At 40.3% G+C, this 18,114-nt stretch overlaps 1 protein-coding gene across 9 annotated transcripts in view; it reads right to left on the reverse strand.

Annotated features, from left to right (window-relative positions):
• The window catches only part of SLC44A3 (solute carrier family 44 member 3), a 94,209-nt gene that overhangs the window by 37,754 nt on the left and 38,341 nt on the right, over window positions 1–18,114 (reverse strand). For 4 of the 9 annotated variants that reach the window (XR_011142532.1, XM_068952425.1, XM_068952423.1 and 1 more), the window contains exons 1-4: window positions 3,359–3,438; window positions 2,874–2,981; window positions 845–987; window positions 93–229 (exon numbers count right to left, since the gene is read on the reverse strand). Coding sequence is in view for 8 of the 9 variants with exons in the window: in XM_068952425.1 (XP_068808526.1) it covers window positions 93–229; window positions 845–987; window positions 2,874–2,981; window positions 3,359–3,385 (415 nt within the window). In the remaining variant the exon portion in view is untranslated. Of the gene's footprint in view, window positions 1–92; window positions 230–844; window positions 988–2,873; window positions 2,982–3,358; window positions 3,439–4,462; window positions 4,527–18,114 lie in introns of those variants that run through there. The other 5 variants (XM_068952426.1, XM_068952429.1, XM_068952428.1 and 2 more) reach the window with 4 other exon arrangements.

The raw sequence follows: 18,114 nt of genomic DNA on the forward strand, positions 1-18,114 counted from the left end.
GACTCCCCAGCGTAGCACGCGTACCAGTAATACAGTGAAAGTCGCTCAGCTGTTCTACAGATACATTAAGATATTCATGATCTGTTGCATACCATTGTTCCTTGCAAAACTCTGGATGTCTTCCAAAGAGTTGAGTTGCTCTTGTGGACAACTAGACACGCACAAGGAAACTGAACTGATTTTGAGGCTTTGCATTTCCAGCCTGCATGAATTCAGAAAGAATACATACCTAGAAAGAAAAAAAAACATATATTCAAAAAACAAGCTTTCTGATGTTCATAGGTTTAAATTCCGAGCCTTTTCATCTTTTTGAAGCATTATAATGCAAATGAAATTGTGTTTTTCCACATAAATGAAATAAAGAGTTTGAAGCTAAAAGTTAAGAAATAATTTGGGAATATGCTACATTTTCACATTTTACTTTAAATTCTTACATGGAATTAAAATGGCATCCCCCTGTCAAGGGGGAATCCCATTCTAAGGGGGCTAGTTCTGATGCCTAGGAATTTGACAGGATGACTGGGAACATCAACATGAAACTTCTGTAAATACAAAGGTTTGTGCACACCGAATGACCGCTGTTTTGGCAAAAATCCTATTTGCATCCCTATTTAAGAAGAAGCCAGAATAAAGGATAAAAATGTAGCACATTGTCAAATTCCATCTTAACTGTTAGTTTCGCTCTCTATTTTGCAGCATTCTCACACCTTCTTATTTACATCTTTTAATATAAGCATGTATATGCATGTATGTATACAACTGACAGCTAGAAGATGTATATCCTATGAAGTTATGCTCAGATTGCAAACATTTGTTTTATTTAGGCATTATCTGATTTACTTACTTTTTGTTAGTCATGTCCTGTCCAGAAAGGGGTGCCCCTTTTACAGGAGAGTTCTTCCTACCACATATGTTCCCGAAGCTGTCATATCCAAGCACAAGTCTTTCTGCAGCACCAGCCATCACAGCATAGCCAGTTATAAACATCTATTAAAACATTTTTCTTGTGAAATCATGCTACCACAGCTTTTCCCTCCCGTTCCATAAATTTCCCTTTTAACTCATGTATTTTTGTTGTGTGAAAGCAAACAGTTAAATCTAAAATTCACCCCTGTGCACAAGGCCAGAGCAAGTAATATGGACTAGTTAAGCCCTATTGTCTCTTTAGCGTTTGTTCTTATTTACTGCAGAAACTGGAAAGCATATAATTAATTAAGAGTACCACAGCAGAAGAAAGATAGAACTCGTGATTAAAACAACTGGAAAGAAACAGTACGGTGCCAAACAGCTTCTACCACAGTTTCTGTGTGTCGATAGGCAAGGTTACTCAACCCACAGGTTTTCACATCTGGCCGCTAACTGCCTGCTCCTCATTTTTCAGGGTGCCCTTCATGACACACTTAGCCAACACACCTGCAGAAATGTTGAGTCCTTGCAGGTGTTACTGAATTTAATAAGAGGTATATTTTAAACACGTAAAGTACAGTTAAAATGTAAGTTATCTCAAACTTCAGGAAGATGCACCCTTTCACATGTGTGAAAAGCCTGGAGAGAGAACCACAGTGTGGATTTAGGTGTCACTGCACTGAGCTTTCAGACACTCTGCTGCCTTATGAAACTGCCACCACTGAAGGTCAGGTCTCAGTAAGTCTCAGGGGCCACGAAGCACCTCTGCTCACTGAGTAGGTGACACCTCTTAGTCAACACAAGACACTTGATCCAGGAGTGCAGCTTAAATCCTGCTCCTGTGTACCACGATGGGCCAAAAAGCCTCTAGAGGAAAGAACCTTTCCCAGTGGCAAGAAGCAGTAATTCTTTTTGAAGCCCTGAGCACTACTTTACCTAACACTTTATTCATAGCTCTCCAGCTATCAAAGAACTTGGTGATTCAACCATCTCCTCCTCTCTTCCATGGAGCGTGAACCACACTTCACATATACAAAGACAATATGCTAGGCTCTCGGCTACATACCAACTGCTGGCAACAGCAAGTCTCCCCCAATCCCACTTGAACCACTACTGCTTTGCATGGCAAACTTAATATCAGAAGCGCTGGAGAGAGACTGCATACACCAGACCCAGCACAACTGCTTTATTAGTTAAGTTTTAGTGCCTTTACTTTGGTATTCTCCTGCATCCTGGGAGGTCTGGGAACCTAACACGTTAGAGGTAGGCACTTAAAGGGGCTACACGTACAAATCCTTTCTAGGTCTCTGTGAGGCTGCTGTTTCTTTAGACGTCTACATGCACACGTAGAAAGTTTAAAAACTAAGCATTATACCATATTTAGAATACCCAGTAAAAAAATTAATCATCCTGTATTTGATAAAGAGTTCAGACCGCGTCTGTAAAACAAAGCCTTGGGACACATAATGACTGAGGAGGACAAAAAGTAACACTAAATAATCACCCACTCACGGAATAAGGCAGGCAACTCACGGAAAGAAGAGTACCTGATTATGGAACTAAAAATAAAAGAACATTTGCTAGCAGTAAAATTACTCAGGGTGAAAACTAAGGATATGATGGTGGGAAAGGGCTGAAGGGAGAACCCTGAGTGGACAAGGGGAAGAGAGCTGGTAGTACAGTGTAAGGGCAAGCACACATTGGCAGATTAATTTCTTTGTAGAAAAGTAAACTCCAAAAGTAAACTCTAGTCCTGTATATACACGGAATCTGAAACACAGGGGCAGAATTTGAAGCGTAACACACGCTACAGCAGAGCACTGCACAAGTTCTTTCAGTCTGTCCCAGTGCAATCCTGGGACCCTAATGTCTATGCCCATATTTATTTCATCTTAGACTTCATATACTGTAGCGCAGAGCCCCTTAACTCTGAATCTGATTTCTCTTTCAAGGGAAAGCACGCTTACCAAGCCAGCCCAGAAAATAAAGAAGAGGAGCAACCAGAGAACGTCTGTGCACTTCCTATAAATGAGCGGTCTCCATTCCCTGGGCTCAGAAACGCTACCTTCAGGATCCTAAAACGCAAGAAAGAAGGAGAAAAAAAAATAACTCCTCTGAAACTAAAATCAAGTTTCACGCATCTGAGACGCTCCAGAACGCAAGATTGCTCATGAAATGCCCAGCACTCGGTAGTTTTATGGCCCTTGAAGTTATGCCGCTAGCCCGTACCGCGGAGCGCCCCCGGCCCGCACCCCAAGGGTGCCCGCAGTGCCCCGCCAGCCGCGGGCCACGCTGGGGCCGCCGCGCTGCCCGGGCCGGGCCGGGCCGGGCCGCGCTCCGCACGCAGCCTTCGCCGCGGCTGGGGGGCGCCTCCCGCAACAACCGCCCGCGCCCCCGCTGCTGCCCCGGGCCCGCTCCGGCGCCGCGGGCCGCCCCCAGCCCCCGCGCTCACCTGCTGCCGGCCCCCGCGCCGCGCCATGCTCCCTGCCGCCCGCCCGGCAGGCCCGCGCCGCGCTGGGCTGGGCCGGGCCGGCGCGGCGGGCGGGCCTCGGGGCGCCGCCGGTGGGTGGCGGCGCCGGGCGACGCTCCCGAGGGCGACGGCAGAGGCCGGGGCCGGGGCCGGGGCCGGGCCCGCCCGGGAGGAGCGCCCCGGGGCCGGGCAGGGGCCGCGGCCGGGGGACCCTGCGGCAGCGCCGGCCGCCTCCCGAGCCGCCAGCGAGCTGTGTGAGCTGTGTTTGCTGAACCTCCCCCCAACCCTCAGCCCCAGCGCCAGGAGGCGCGGCGGGAGACAGGCAGCCCCCGGGGCCAGGCAACCAGCGGGCTGTCACCTCGGCGCTGCCCCCGGCGGGGCGGAAGGCCGCCGAGCGCCCTGGGCCAGCACGGGGCGAGTCAGTACGTTATTTTCCTCAAATAAATGCAACCACTTTCTTTGACTGGGGAAGGCAGCGCTTTGGCAAAGGGATGCGAGCAGCCTCTCGAGCGGACGAGCTCCGCGGAGGGGCCGGCCCGCGGCGGGGCGCCCGCGCAAACCTGCACTTCGTTCGCGGCCGCAGGTTTGCAAACGTGCACTGGCAGCTTTGGGAGGTTTGTTTTTCATCATTAATTACTTACTTTATGGAAATTACCGTAGATTTTTCGACTGCTGTTTCCAGTACGGTATGCGGTCTATTTCGTTGGGAAAAGCCAACTGATATGATATTTGTGTGGCTCTTCTAGCTGCGTTATCAAAATACCCATAATCAGTCATAGATCTCTCTCTCTTTTTTTTTTTTTAGAGGATTACAATTAAATTACACTGCCATTATTGAGGTTCTGTATAGGTTAGATCATAATTACCTCTCATAGATGTCAGTATGAATTTTGTATGCACAGGAATAAGCACACTGAAGTAGATCAGTGTTGTGGTTTGAATGACCAATGAATGCAGAAATCATCAGCCAGTTTTAATGACCCGTTTTCTTATGCTGTCCCTGTTTTATTTCGTCACTGTGTTCAGCTCAGTAATATAGTCTGAAGACAATTAAGGCTATAAATTAGAAAATAGTATGAAAAGTACCTCTTTTTTCTTCTTCCATGAAGCTGAATGGAAAAAATGTCTTCTCCAAGAGGCAATACAGCATCTGCAGCCATAGTAAAACAGAACTAAATGAAAGCTATTGTGAAAAGCTGTTCAAGAAGAGATATAGCTTGTGTAGGAGACAGAGCACTGGGCTAGTTTTGCTTAGAAAAAAGAATTTATTCCGGTGCTCAAGCAAAAAAGCAGAATGACACGTGGTGACAAATTAGCATAGATGTGAAGGTAAATTGCTAATGTCAGAAATTGGGATAAAAAAAAAAAAAGAGTGACTCTCTGCCCCAGAGTATTTTGGGCTCTTTCCAAGCTAACTGGAAATAAATACAATTTGTAAGTATAAATGCATTTTTCTAAAAAGTTAATCTGTGTAGTGCTTCTGAAATTGATTTTCTTAAACTGAATTTAACAGAACTTAGTACGATTCTGGTTTAAATTAAAAAAACAACATGTGGTTGCTGAGAAACCATGATAGGAAGGATCTCTAAGTTAGGCTCATAATTCTTTATCAGTGTTGTACTTTTTAATGTTCATTATTCATCAATTGTACAATGTTTTAATAATTTGTGTAAAATTTAGAATAAAACATTGTTTAAAATTTAATACACTTTGCAGAAGTCATTTTGTGTTTGCAGAATCTAAATAGAGGACATACAATAACTTTTCCACTGATTTACACTATTGCACTTCAAAAATGTGTCAAATATGGTAAAAATATGAACAAAAAACTCATTTTCCCTTGAAATATGAATTTCTATGAAATTTTATGTGAAACTTAATTCTTTAAGAAGAAATCTAAAAAGAAATCTAGTATTTTGAATATATCAAGACAAATAAAATTAATAATAACTTGGAACTTACTTAGACACAAAGAGTAACCTAATTATCTGATTGTGAAAATCATTCTAGTCTAATGATAATATTAGAATCTATTCTAATCATTCTAAATCATTCAATCTAATGATAATATTAGAATTTGATGGCTTGCTGTCATCAGATGCCAATATTAGCTTTCATTGTTGATCTGCCCCTTTTGAATGATTTTCCTTAAGCTTTGTATTACTTTCTTATTCTGAATAAAGGAAAGCAGTAAGCAGAACAATTAAAAAAGAAATAGATTCCAAGCAGCTGAAGTTCCTGGGGAGAAAAAAAGAAACAGAAAAAGAAAAAAAACCTAGAATCAGGAGTAAGGCCTGCTTTTAACAAACAATATCAGTATTTTTTGTTTCCCTTCAATCAGGACAGGAAAAGTCATCTTACACTTGATAGCAGTAAATTCTTCAAGCTTTTGATAGGATAAATGTTAATTGTGAATTAAATATTTTAATTGATTTTTTTTCCTGATTTTCAAACACGATCAAAGAGATCACTTAGCAGCTGATCAGTAATTTTATCTTATGTCACTAGATGGTGCTCTCCTCCATCGTTTAGAATTAGAAAAGCGATCTTAGCTCAGCGTAGGGGCTTATGCTGTGGTTAGCAAATAGTTGCAAACATGATTTTTCATGTTGCAATTGAAAAAAATATCCAGGAAGCAGGGCTCATATCTAATAAAGGATTTAAACGCTCATATCCAAAGTGCACTACTGAAAGCTCCTGCTTATTAATACTGTCCAATCCTTTAAATGCCCCAGTTGCCTAAATGCTTTAATTAATGATTTTGAAGTTTCTGTCCTAGCACTTCCAGTTATCTGTATTGAACTTCTGGGTAACAGTTAATCTTGCACCGGACTTAACAGCTCAGTGACAGCTCATGCCTAAACTCAGAGAGAGCTGGCATTCCTCAGTATGAGGGTTCACTTCAGTGTGTATTCTCAAAATATGCCTACCCTGACCATGAAACTAGATGAAGCCTATAGAAAATGCAGTGGCAGCTGCAGAGTTTTCTCCCTTTTGTAGCAGCCTGGTGGCTGGAACTTGCGCAGGAAGGGGGTGGGCTCTACTCGAGCTCCTTTTCGGTCTAGGGGAAAGAATACTGTGCAGCTCTTCAGCGCAGGCCTTTCTATGGCCAGGGAAAAGTTTAGTTTTACGGCTGCTTAGTTTAAGCACTTAGCGGAGAGTAGGGAGTTTTAGAATTGCCACTTTGTAGAACTGTTTTCAGTTTTACTTGAAATAGGAATGGGTTAAAAAAAAAAAGTTCTAGAAAAAGAATAGTGAATTCCAGGGCTGTTTCCTTCATTAGTATCCTAATGACTTGGCTACAAAGGTGTATACTGACTTATGCTTGCTCTGTAGCGAGAAGCCCAAGTTGGAGCACGTGGTCTCAATCCGCTGGTCTAGATGGACAAGATGCTGACTTTACAATATGTTACATTTATGTCTTGTATCCAACCACGGCCAGTTTCTGGGGGTATTGATATGATTTAGATTTGCTTTCACTTATGAGTCTTCCCTGTTCTCTGGAGTACGCAACGTTTCTTCTAAAGGCAAAACATATATTTAAAAACCTAATACTTCACACATGTTGGCATATCCAGGAAGTCACCGTGTTTTAATTGTGTCAGTCACAGTTTAACCTGCTTGGTATGTTGTGCTGGGGCAACTGAGGGAAGGGAGATTAACATTTACATTTTCAAAACTACTCCTAGTTTTTAAGAACATTATTTACATGTTGTCCATTTCAAGACATGTTGATCTGCATCAGCAACAGAAATACTTCAGCACTGAAAATTCATGAGCGCTTGTCTCTGATTTTGAGTCAAGGGTTTTTTCACAAAGTCACCCAGAATATTATTGTAGAAGACCAAGCATAAACTTCAAGTGTCCTGACTTCAAGCCTCTGCCTTAATCACCATGTTTTTATTATGCCTTATGAGGATGTTGTTTATTCACAGAAGACAAATCTTGGTGAACAAATTCTGGTGCTGCCTGCATTTGTGGCTCCTCCTTCCTACCAAGAACTTAGCTGGTTAAAACTGGAACAGGGATATGGGAGGGGAAAGTCTTGATGAGAACATTACAGTTCCTGGCTAGGCTGGTTAAGCGAGATTACTACCCCTGTCTGTATCCCTCTCTGGGTCAGACAAGGCAGAGAGAATAATTATTTTAACAGCAGGACATAGCAACTGAGAAAGTCAACATAAAAGCAAGCATTTTCTGCCTAATTAGAGGAGGCACAGCTGGGTATAATTTCCATTACTCTTAAATGATCTTCCTTATGTACAGTAGCAGTATGTAGTATGTGCAGTAGTGAGTAGGCAGTATTCTCCATACGTAGCTATGTTACTTGGAACATCTTTAATTGAAACACCCAGGCATAATGAACATAATGCCAGATACGATGTTCAAGCTGTCTCCTTGAGTCGTCTGTTAGTCAGGTTTCCTGACACCTTCCACTTTAAGACCTTGTTTATGACATTGCCTCACTTGAACCATTCAGACTGAAATTTCTCATGGCACATGGTAAAGTTTTTTGGACAATTTCAGCCCAAATTGTTCAGTTATTTCTAAAAATGAAATTCGAAAAGACATTATGGTATCCATGTTAAATAAATGCAATGCCCTTTTTTGGTAGTAGTAAAGAAATTCTTACACAATCATCATTTGGATCAAAAATTTCAAACGGGCAAAGGGAAGCGGTGCCTTCTGCTTCTTATCATATCTGAGACACATTTGCTCAAACTACTTTGATAAATCACTGTAGGCTTAGTCATCTTTCTGGCCTTCATAACTAAGGAGTCTGAAGACCAGGTCTGCATGGTGTACTCCTGAGCCTGCTTGAGATTGTTTGCACTACCCTAAAACACGCTTCTGAGCTGCCACGCACTTTCTCCGCTTTGCTTGCGTCTCAGTGATTGTCCTGATGGTGTCCAGGAACAGCAGAAAAAGAAGGATCCTGACATGAATGTGGAGAAAGACAAAAGGAGTAGTGGCTATTGCTGGTAAACAGCTTCTTGCAGCTGATAAGGAATGCCACACACGACATGGTGAATAAGGCAAGTAAGGCTTGGGAGCTACTGGAGGAGGATCAAGGGATTCACAGAAGTCAGTATCAGGAAGGATCATCAGAACATCTAATTTAATGCTGTATGTGGTGGGCCACTATGCCTGTGTCAAGTTCGGTAACCTGATTGAAAGCCAGGACTGCTCAGCAAAGACCTTAGAAACAGAAATTTTAAAGGGAAATGGAGGACTGGGACAGTAGGGGAATGATAGGCAGTGAGAGAAGGTGGACAGAGGACTGGCAGAGGAACAGCACGCAGGATCGGAGAGAAGGTAGGACTGGATGTGAATGAGACTGAGAATCAGGAGGAGATGGCTGAAAAGGAAGGTGAAGACTGGACAAAGAGCTGTTATAGGGACCCTGAGAGCTAAGGGAGATCAGGATTGGTATAGGGAAGTATACCACTGGGAGGGGAAGAAGAGAGTACAGAGAAGCATGAAAGCTATGCAGGGGTTAAGCAAGCAATAGCACAAGTCCAGAAGGTGCATAATGGATTAGAATTGTAGCGAACTGAGCAAAAGAATCTAGATCTGCTAATACCACTCCCCTATGCAGCCGGAGTATCACCTTTCCCCTGCTGTCAGCAAACATCTGCCAGTGCTCACTGACAGTGTCCTGTTGCACTCTGGGCTGACTGACACCTCAAATCACCCTATGCGGTCTCTGATCAACCTCCTAGTACTGTCAGTTATACCCCACTGGATCAGCTGGCAAAAAGGTCTGTGCTATGTATCTAGCATATCCAATCCTTTTGACGACTCATGTTAGCGTTTTCATGATGCCCGATGTTAGCTTTTCTGTTTCCTCATCTACAAAAACTCACCTGATAGAACTATAAAAGATTATGTTTACAGCTGGAAAATTAAGTGCCCTATGTTATCCACACAGTCATGAATAAAATTTCGCAAAAGATATGCAGTACTTATTCTATTCATTTGGTGACATTTGAGATGCTTCACTTCTCAACCCTAAAAGTCATTGGAATTTAACAAGCTAATAATCAATTAATAAGCCACTTCCCCATTATTTCCAGCTTCCAATGAACGACTATCCCACCTTATTATGGATATTTCCAATGCATTAAGGGACTCTATTTTTAATATAGAATATTCATTTCTGAGTAGATTCCTCAGGGATCTATAAGAATAGAGTATGCATCTCTTATAGCTCAGCTACATAGCTTCAACTTACTACTGTTCATAACCACCCCTCCTGTGATTTGCCAGTCCTATGAATCATTCAGGGAAGAAATACAATGCCACAAAGTTAATCTGTTCCAGTTTCCTCACGAGCAAGTACAGATCTGCCCAAAGAGCTCTTTTCAGCCTTGCCAATATACAAGCTAGAATACAGTCTGACCCTAGGAAAGTATTCTGAATATGTTTGTTGAGCTAAGCTGATGATAAACTTTAGAGCTGACTCATTTCAAGGTCTCAGAACAGAGCAAGGGGGTCAATGTCTTAGAAGGTCTTACATCATACTTTATTTACAAGCCTAGACAAGAAATAGAACTAGAGCTTTGCAGAATATCAGAATTACAATGTACTTTTAAAATGTACATTGTCCTGTCTGATAAACGGCATGTGTAGCCTAAGAGGAAAGAGCCTGAACTGAAAATATTTCCATTGTTCAGGACTGTTAATGTCCCTGTCCAGTCCAGAGAATAGACATGCTGATACATCTTAGTGCATTCAGTACAGAACATCATTTGGATTGCTCTTCGCAATATATAACAAAAGCCAGGGAAAGGTATTGTTTGAGTTTCAGAGAAACTGAGAAGTGAAAGTGCAGTAATGATTTGGATTTCGTCAGGTTCTAGAAGGCTGACTTGCTCTGTAAATCATGTAAACGGAAGCAAGGATGGAAGGAGTTATAGAGAACAGCAAAGGAAACAGGGAATAACATGGGACAAACCCAAATCAAACAGGCAGCTAGCAAAAGGCACCAGGCTGGACCATGCAGAGCCTGTAGCAGTGTCTGTGGCCTACATAGCCAGGTTTAGTTCTGAATGAAAAGGATGGAAGTTTTTCATTAACTGGGTGGAGACCAGGGCAGTGTGTTTTTTAACAACACTGAATTAAGTAACATGCTTACTGAGATGAACAGAGGGAAGCCTTTTGTGCCAGCATAGACTTCTTTATTGATAGTTTAGTTCTTGTAAGAACAGTTTATTTTAACGAAGTAGGTTCAGCTATGGAATGTTCTCTGCGAAAAATGACCATATTGAGTACAGACAGAGAGCTTGGACTGTAGGCTTGATGTTAGGGCCCTTGCAGGAGCGCTGTGTCTGCCCAGCATGAAGAGTTGCTGCTCTCACAGGTTTACCCAGAGGATGTCATTTTCGGGCAGTTTTGTTTGCTCTGATCTTTGACTACAGTGGAAGGGGGATTATGAACTCCAGATGGCAAATGCTTGTGTTTGACCTTGCATGTGCATGACTTTGTTTACAGAATCTTCTAAGTCATTTAAGTACAATTTTGTGGCCAATTTTAGTGTTGGATTTTCTGGCAAATGCTTTTCACTGGTACCTTTAGTGACTACTTAAGGCTAATTTCCTGGATTTATTGCCTCCAGACATTTGTTGTTTTGCATGGAACTTTAAAAGTATGTAGAATTCTGCTTGTATAGTATAGTTGTCTTTTTAAAACATAAAGGTTGTTACTGTACAATGAGGCTTAGGCAGCAGCATATATTTTCCTGTGTTCTTTTTCTTATAAATAACAGCTTTTATATAGAGGAGGCATTAGATCATCTAGGCCACTCAAACTTACCCAGCCTGATGCTCTCAGCCCCACCATAGGCAACCAGCAGAGAATCTACTCAGGTTTTTAGGCTTCACAGTGTGGCCTAGTACTGTAATTTATTATATATATGAATAATCATTACTGTAGTGAGGAGCTCCACATCATAGAATAAGGCTCTTCATTGTGTAATATTGTGCTTCTGCATCATTTTATGAAATTGGTTGAGATCCAGAGTTCCACTGCAATGGATGTTAAAAAGACTGAGAGACATGGCATTTTCATTGCTTGAAAACAGAACACTGAACATCCTGCTTGTCAGCATGCCAATAGCAGGAGGAAATGTGGCATTCTATTTGCTCGGTGGCAATATGCACTCCTTCCAAATAAGAGATAAACTGCTTTAAAAATACTGATGTTTGAACATCAAATCTAAACAATCTGTATGTAGGTATTTGTGGTGTGTCAGCGGCCCACAAAACGTCTATTATTTATCTAACCTATTGCTTATACTACCTCTGGTTTACCTTCATATTGTTATAGAGACACATTTTAATAGTCAAGACTTCTCATAAATTACACCCTCAATTAAAGTTTCACCTTAATTAGTCATGAGAGTGGTAGTGCTACAGTGTGTGTGATGGCATGAATTACGTAAACAGTTCATTCATCCTTATACAAGCTACACTGAATCAGCACCAGGGCCTCAGAAGAAAAACTCACTCAGATGAGTAGCTCTAGCTCATAGGAGTTACGTAGTCATCTTTAGAAACAGCTGTTTATAGGTTAAAGGTCCAATAACTGAAATATCTGCTAAGAAATATAGCCTAGTTCTGCAAACCCAAAATTAAATGTATTATAGCTAGAAAAATAATTCCACCAAAGTAAAGCTTACTCTGTGGACTAAGTACTTCTCTATTGAGAATTTGAAGGATCCAACATTATACGCTACTTTTTCAGAGAGAGGAGCCCTAAAACCTAAAAAGTCTTTTTCATGACATTTTAATTTTGATCCCTGTTATCCAAAAGGTATCAGATATTGTCAAATGTTAAATATCAGACTCTCTGGTAACATCTTATCCTGTATGTACACGTTCAGCTCAGCTAGTTAAAGCAGCTGGATACTAAAAACAGAAGCCTCAGAGCTCCATGTCGTTGGCCAGCTGTGCTCCATTTCAGGGCTCCATCCATTTGCCTCCTACTACTTCAGGTATCAACATAAAGTTTCATACATTTTTTAAACAATTCACACTAATGTTTCTGTTGATTGTTAAAGTAAAAGAAGAAACAGCTTTCCTATTGTAGCAGTAAGACTGGTATTTACTACATTAGTAGTACTGCTAGTGAAGTTAATTTTGTTTCATTTTTTTTAATTTTAATTTTTTTTAATTTTAATTTTGTTAATTTTGTTTCATTTAAAGACTAGATTTAAGAACTGCATTCTTCTGAGACTTCTTTACAAGTAATGGTACTGCTTCTGTAATAATAACTCATTGACTTATTACAGAATCCTGATGCAGCTTATAAGCAACTGTATTTTATAAAATAGTTTTGTGGTGAGATATGCTACTACTTTTGTAGCAGACATTTCGACATCTGAAAATTGTACGTAAATGTTTAGATATTGCTGCAGTGTTCATTTATTTTCATCATTTGCACATGAACCTAGGAGTGTTATATATCTGTTGTGATTAAGTAATAGAAAAATAGTATTCCTATTGGTAAAGTTATCGGGTAGCTACTATACTTTGTTAGTCTTCATGCAGTAAAAAAGAGTTATGGCTCTACTAGCTGTTCCTACAAGAACTACATTTTTCCTAATAACTACATATTGTAACAATGGAGTAAACTATTACATAATGTATGATACAAAAACACTTGATGGAAGGTAAAAATATCTTTTTTGAGTAGCTATTTGAGGAAACAACATTTTGCTGCAATCATTGCATGTTCAGTAATGAAAAGACGCTTTTGGAAAGAGGATGTTGATCTTTTTTCTAGTGACTAAAATTCAAAGTGCTCTGAGCAACGGCAGTACAATAAATTTTCCTGTTCACGTAACACGCTTGCACAATATAAAGTTGCTGATAATGCTAACTATTTAGTAAAGATTATAAAACCCAAAGGATGTGCATATGACTGGGAATTCCCATGATCCTTCCTGTCTACCAGGAAAGGAGATTTACAGTAACAAGCCAAAACTTCTAAAATCTATGGGCAAATCATGCAAACCCTTCTTCACCCTGTTAACCTTTGACCTTTATGCTTCAAATTTCTGTGTTTACATACTCAAATATGCAGCCAGCAGTAATCCAGCTCTCTGTCAACACTTGGCTTAGAAAATAACATGCCATAGCAAATAATGATTTTAAATTTGACTCTATTTTGTGTATATAACCATGCTAGGAGAGTTGGAGTCAGGAGGTGATTATAATTCTGCGCTAGTTCTGGCTTTTTTTTTGAAACCATAGAAATCTGCAGGTCAGCTAGCAGGATAGCTACCGTTGCTGAACGGGAGCCATTTTGCAGCACACCCGGCACAAACCACCGACTTGCATTCACAATGTGCCCCCATATTTGTTTGTAGCTTCTTCCACTCAATGCTTGCTCATTCTTGCAAGAAAAATTTGCCTAGGATTTGGATCATACGTAGGGATTTGGCCTTCGGATCTCTTCTCAGTTCTTCTGTGCCTCACTAACTGATGTCAAACAAGTAACGTCACCTCTCCATGCTGCAGTCCTGCCTCTCGATAAATAAGGAACAGCTGTGTTCTTCTACTCTCATAACGCACTCTCGAATTTATGTACAAAAAGCAAACTATCTTTGCCACAATAATGTTGTTCATTATATTAATCTGAGTATAGCCTGTTATGGCAGAACGTAAATATAATAAACAGTACAAGGAAAAAAATATGTATATTACATATAAGTTATAACATTGATACTACTTGTGTGACAAGATTATTGAACTTACAGAATAAACAGCCACTGTACATCATATTTTTCCTATTTCCATCTGATTTGTTAAAAAAAACAATTGAAATAACACTATCTTGTACCAGGAAAATAGACATCAAAACCAGATATATTTATTTTAGATAATGTAATCTGAATAAAAACATTTAACTGTGATATATTTCCCCCAGGAATCAGCTATCTGCAAAGAGGCTTCAGCTTTCGCATCACTGAGAGTCACAGATGGAGAATGATTTCCTTGACTTTATTTTCTGAAAAGCAGTAATAAAAACATGAGTTTTGCATTCCAGCTCTCCACAGGAAAATGCATTTTCCATTCTCACCGAGACACAGTCCCAGAGAAGTATATACTGTATGTGTATCTGCGTGTGTATGCGAACTATAACCCAAGGAACTTGAGTACGCATGGTGTGCGTTACTTATCACTCTTCTTGTAAAAGCGTTACGATACAAATGGTGGAGACCAAAGTAAATAGTCTTTCAGCAGCTGTTTAGTAATGTGTGTCATGGATGTAGCCTGTGAAATGATAGCTGGTCAGATCTTTGGGAAGCGGCCGCAAGTTTTTTATCCACATTAACAAGCTGTAGTCTATGTTTGCGTTCTTATTACTGTGCAGTGGCCTGAAGCCTTTGTTTAAAATGCATGAAGATACTTATTTTCTAAACATCACAAGCTGCCAGTGTGAACAAAGGGTCTGTGTTTCTTTGTACTAGATTTTTAAAGCTCTTCTGTCAATATATTTGCAAATGAAGCCACTGGTTGTGCCTTTCCCATTGCAGCTTGCTTTTCAAGCTTTTCCAAGACCACACAACACTGGCCCTTTAGTATTCTAGAACACGTCGGCATTCTGGATGTATTAGTATTTTTGGTAACTGAAAGGAAGTACTATTGCTCATGCTCTTGTTTGTTGCAAGTTTTAATTGTTTAGAAATCCTTATGTGTAAATCTCACTTCCTTCCCTCTAGTGATCAGTAAAGTAGCTTTTTAGTACTAGACAACTCCAACAAAATTTTTTTTTTATGCAACTCTTCATTCCTCTTTAGACTCAGTTATTGTATATCATGGCACAAACAGTGACAGATGTAATACAGAAAATCTGGTGGGATATAGAAAACAAAACTACTAACGTCTCAAAAGTTCCAAGATCAGAAGCAGAAGTTCCAAGTTCATGGTACTTGAGGAGAACCGCAATAGAAAAATTAATCAGAAGAGAGGAGAGAAGAGGAGAGGAGATCTGTAGCAATGCATCTCAGGACAATGATCATAAGGTTTGCAGTCATCAGGGAGGAAACAGGCATTCTAAGCATAGACTCGGAGCATAGACGCCTTTCTCAGTCAATCTCTTGCTATCTTTTCTTAAACTATTCTTTCTTATAATGCAGACAGAATGAATTCAGAAATCTCATGAACCTCATTTCTGGTCATTATTTCAATGGCAAAATATAGAAATACACCCGATCCTGCCTGTCTATTCAAGAAGATTCTAGTAATTGTAAAATATTAAACAAAAGAGCTTTAAGGTTTGGGTGGAAAACCAAAACCAGATTCTCATCCTGGCATTGCTCACTGTGGTAAAGGAGCAAACAAGATGTGGAAGAAGTGTACTAGTTACTGTAATCACTGTCTTTCCTGGTGTCTCAACAAATTAATTGCATAGCTGTCACACCTCATGCCTGAATCTCTGCAGGGATGCAAACACCTTTGTCAGAATGTCTCAGTTTTCCAGGGTTTGTGAATATTGATTCTGGGACTTTGTATAGACCATATAATAACAGTTTCAGAGGCATTGGCCATCTGTAAATGCAATTACTGTGTGTAATTTTCTCCTGCTAAAATGAAGCTGAATCATGATTTCTTTGACTGATTCAGTCTTTTCTTCTGTTCGTGGAATACCAGTGATGATTCCTGACAATGTTGAACTTATTTCACAAATAGATTTTTTCTTTTTTTCTTTTTTCTTTTTTATCAGTCCATATTCTAAACCCAAGCTTGCTGGGTTTTTTTGCTAAACAAAAGTATGTATTACTGTTAGCTTCTGATGATATGAATCTGAAAATATTTATGGAACAAATACTGAACAGACAGTTGTTGCATTATACATATTCAGCACTGGCAAAACGAAATGCTCAAGTGTTATTGCATGTAAAATAGGTGCAAACATAACTAAGGTAAATTGATTTACTTATATGCTCAGCCTGTGATAATGAAAAAGTATGCATGTGTAGTTTGTGTGCTTGGTTTAAACCGATTATTATATAGGTAGTAGCACAAAGTAGTACATAGTTGTTAGTATACTTCATGTAGTTAGTAATACTAAGGAGGTAATTGTGTGACTTGTCTGTTTTTAAAAAGTGACAGCAAAATAACATCCGACCCTGTTAAATAAAAGTACACTAATATACCATTGATGCCTAACCTCTTTTGGCTCAGGCCCACCTACATTCCAGCATCTTTTCCATGGGTACGTATGCCGGTTTACCAGTATGCCATCACCATACACTCAACCAGAAAGTAATGCTACTGTGAGGATGCTGCTGGCCAGATACTTATAGTTTCAAGGCATTCTTGAAAACCCAATGCAGCAAACCAGTTGGAAAGCACAAGTACAGGTCACATGGCTGTGTTCGTCTTGTATATTCATTACTTTGTTTCATTCTTCCGAAAGGAAGCGATGTAAATACAGAAAATCAAACATGCAATACATACTTGTGTTTCTAATATACTCCCTTTGTGTTTTGCTTCATCTTTTTTACCCTACCCTACTGCATCAAAATTGGGAAAGAGAAAACAGATGAGAAGTGGACAAAAGACAAATCGGTGACAGAAGCTGACTCATCCTACACACAGCCCAATCAGATTGGACTTGAAGGATTCAGGCAGGTTAATGTGGGGTAGGCCTGCTGTTATAGCCCGTTGGATAGACAGAAAACGTCTCTGGAACTGCCAGGGTGGAATTTTTACAAGAGCTACAATTCACTGAAAACAGCAATAATAAAAGATGAAGTGGAAAAATATACAGAGTAAAGCCTAGTTAAAAAAAAAAAAAAATTGCCTGTACCTCAGGTTGAACTACTCCAGGCTAGCAGTACTCAGCCTGTGATTCAGGGACACTGCAGGTCTGCAAGACAATCAGAAGGTAATCTGCAGAATGATTATCCCTCTTTCCCCCACAGTATATACACAGGAGTGTGCACCGTTGGCAGAGTTGTGTCAGTGCTTCCTAGCAAACATAGACTGTCCACAGCTCCCACAAGCTCCAAAGTCAAAATTTTTTATCCTTTGTATTTTTAAGCAATATGTTTAGAGCAGCTAAACTATAACACTATACAGCATTGTGCTTACCCAAACAAAAAGTACTTTATTGATTATCTTCCTTCTAAGTGCCAAACTATAGTGGGACACATGATGGCTTTTTCCTCAATATGGCCAAGCAGCCACCTCACTAGAAGAGGCTGCGAACATCAATCTAGGCTTAATTATGTGCTCATCCATGCGATGAGGGGGAGCAGTACACAGACTAGTGTATTCCCTTCTGCAAGGGTTCTTCCAAGCCAGAGAGAGGACTCCAGAATATGCTGCAGGACTTGACTTTGCCTTTCTGATAGGGAGCATATAAACGTTCCTTATGACCCAACTTCCCCAGGCCACGGTGCCTTGAAAAAGTAGGGTCTAGTCCAAAATCTGGTGACTTTGGATAGTTTAGCTGAATTTACTTGCTTTCAAGTATAAAGGGAATTTGCCCTGCTACTTGTTTTGCTCTGAGACTTGAAAAGGATACCTGAAGAAGCAAATGCTGTATCTCAAAGACAGACAAATATTATGACCCACTATCCCTGTCTGGTATCATTGACATTACAAAAATCACAGAGGTAAAAGTTCTAGCCAGTAAAATAGTCCCTTCCTTCTTCATCAGAAATGCAGCATTTTCTCTAAAGTTCAGTCATAACCAGTTTTGACCAAGGCCAGATGATCAGG

This window comes from Struthio camelus, chromosome 8 (genome assembly GCF_040807025.1).
Source record: "Struthio camelus isolate bStrCam1 chromosome 8, bStrCam1.hap1, whole genome shotgun sequence".
In the NCBI taxonomy this organism is placed as follows: Eukaryota; Metazoa; Chordata; class Aves; order Struthioniformes; family Struthionidae; genus Struthio; species Struthio camelus.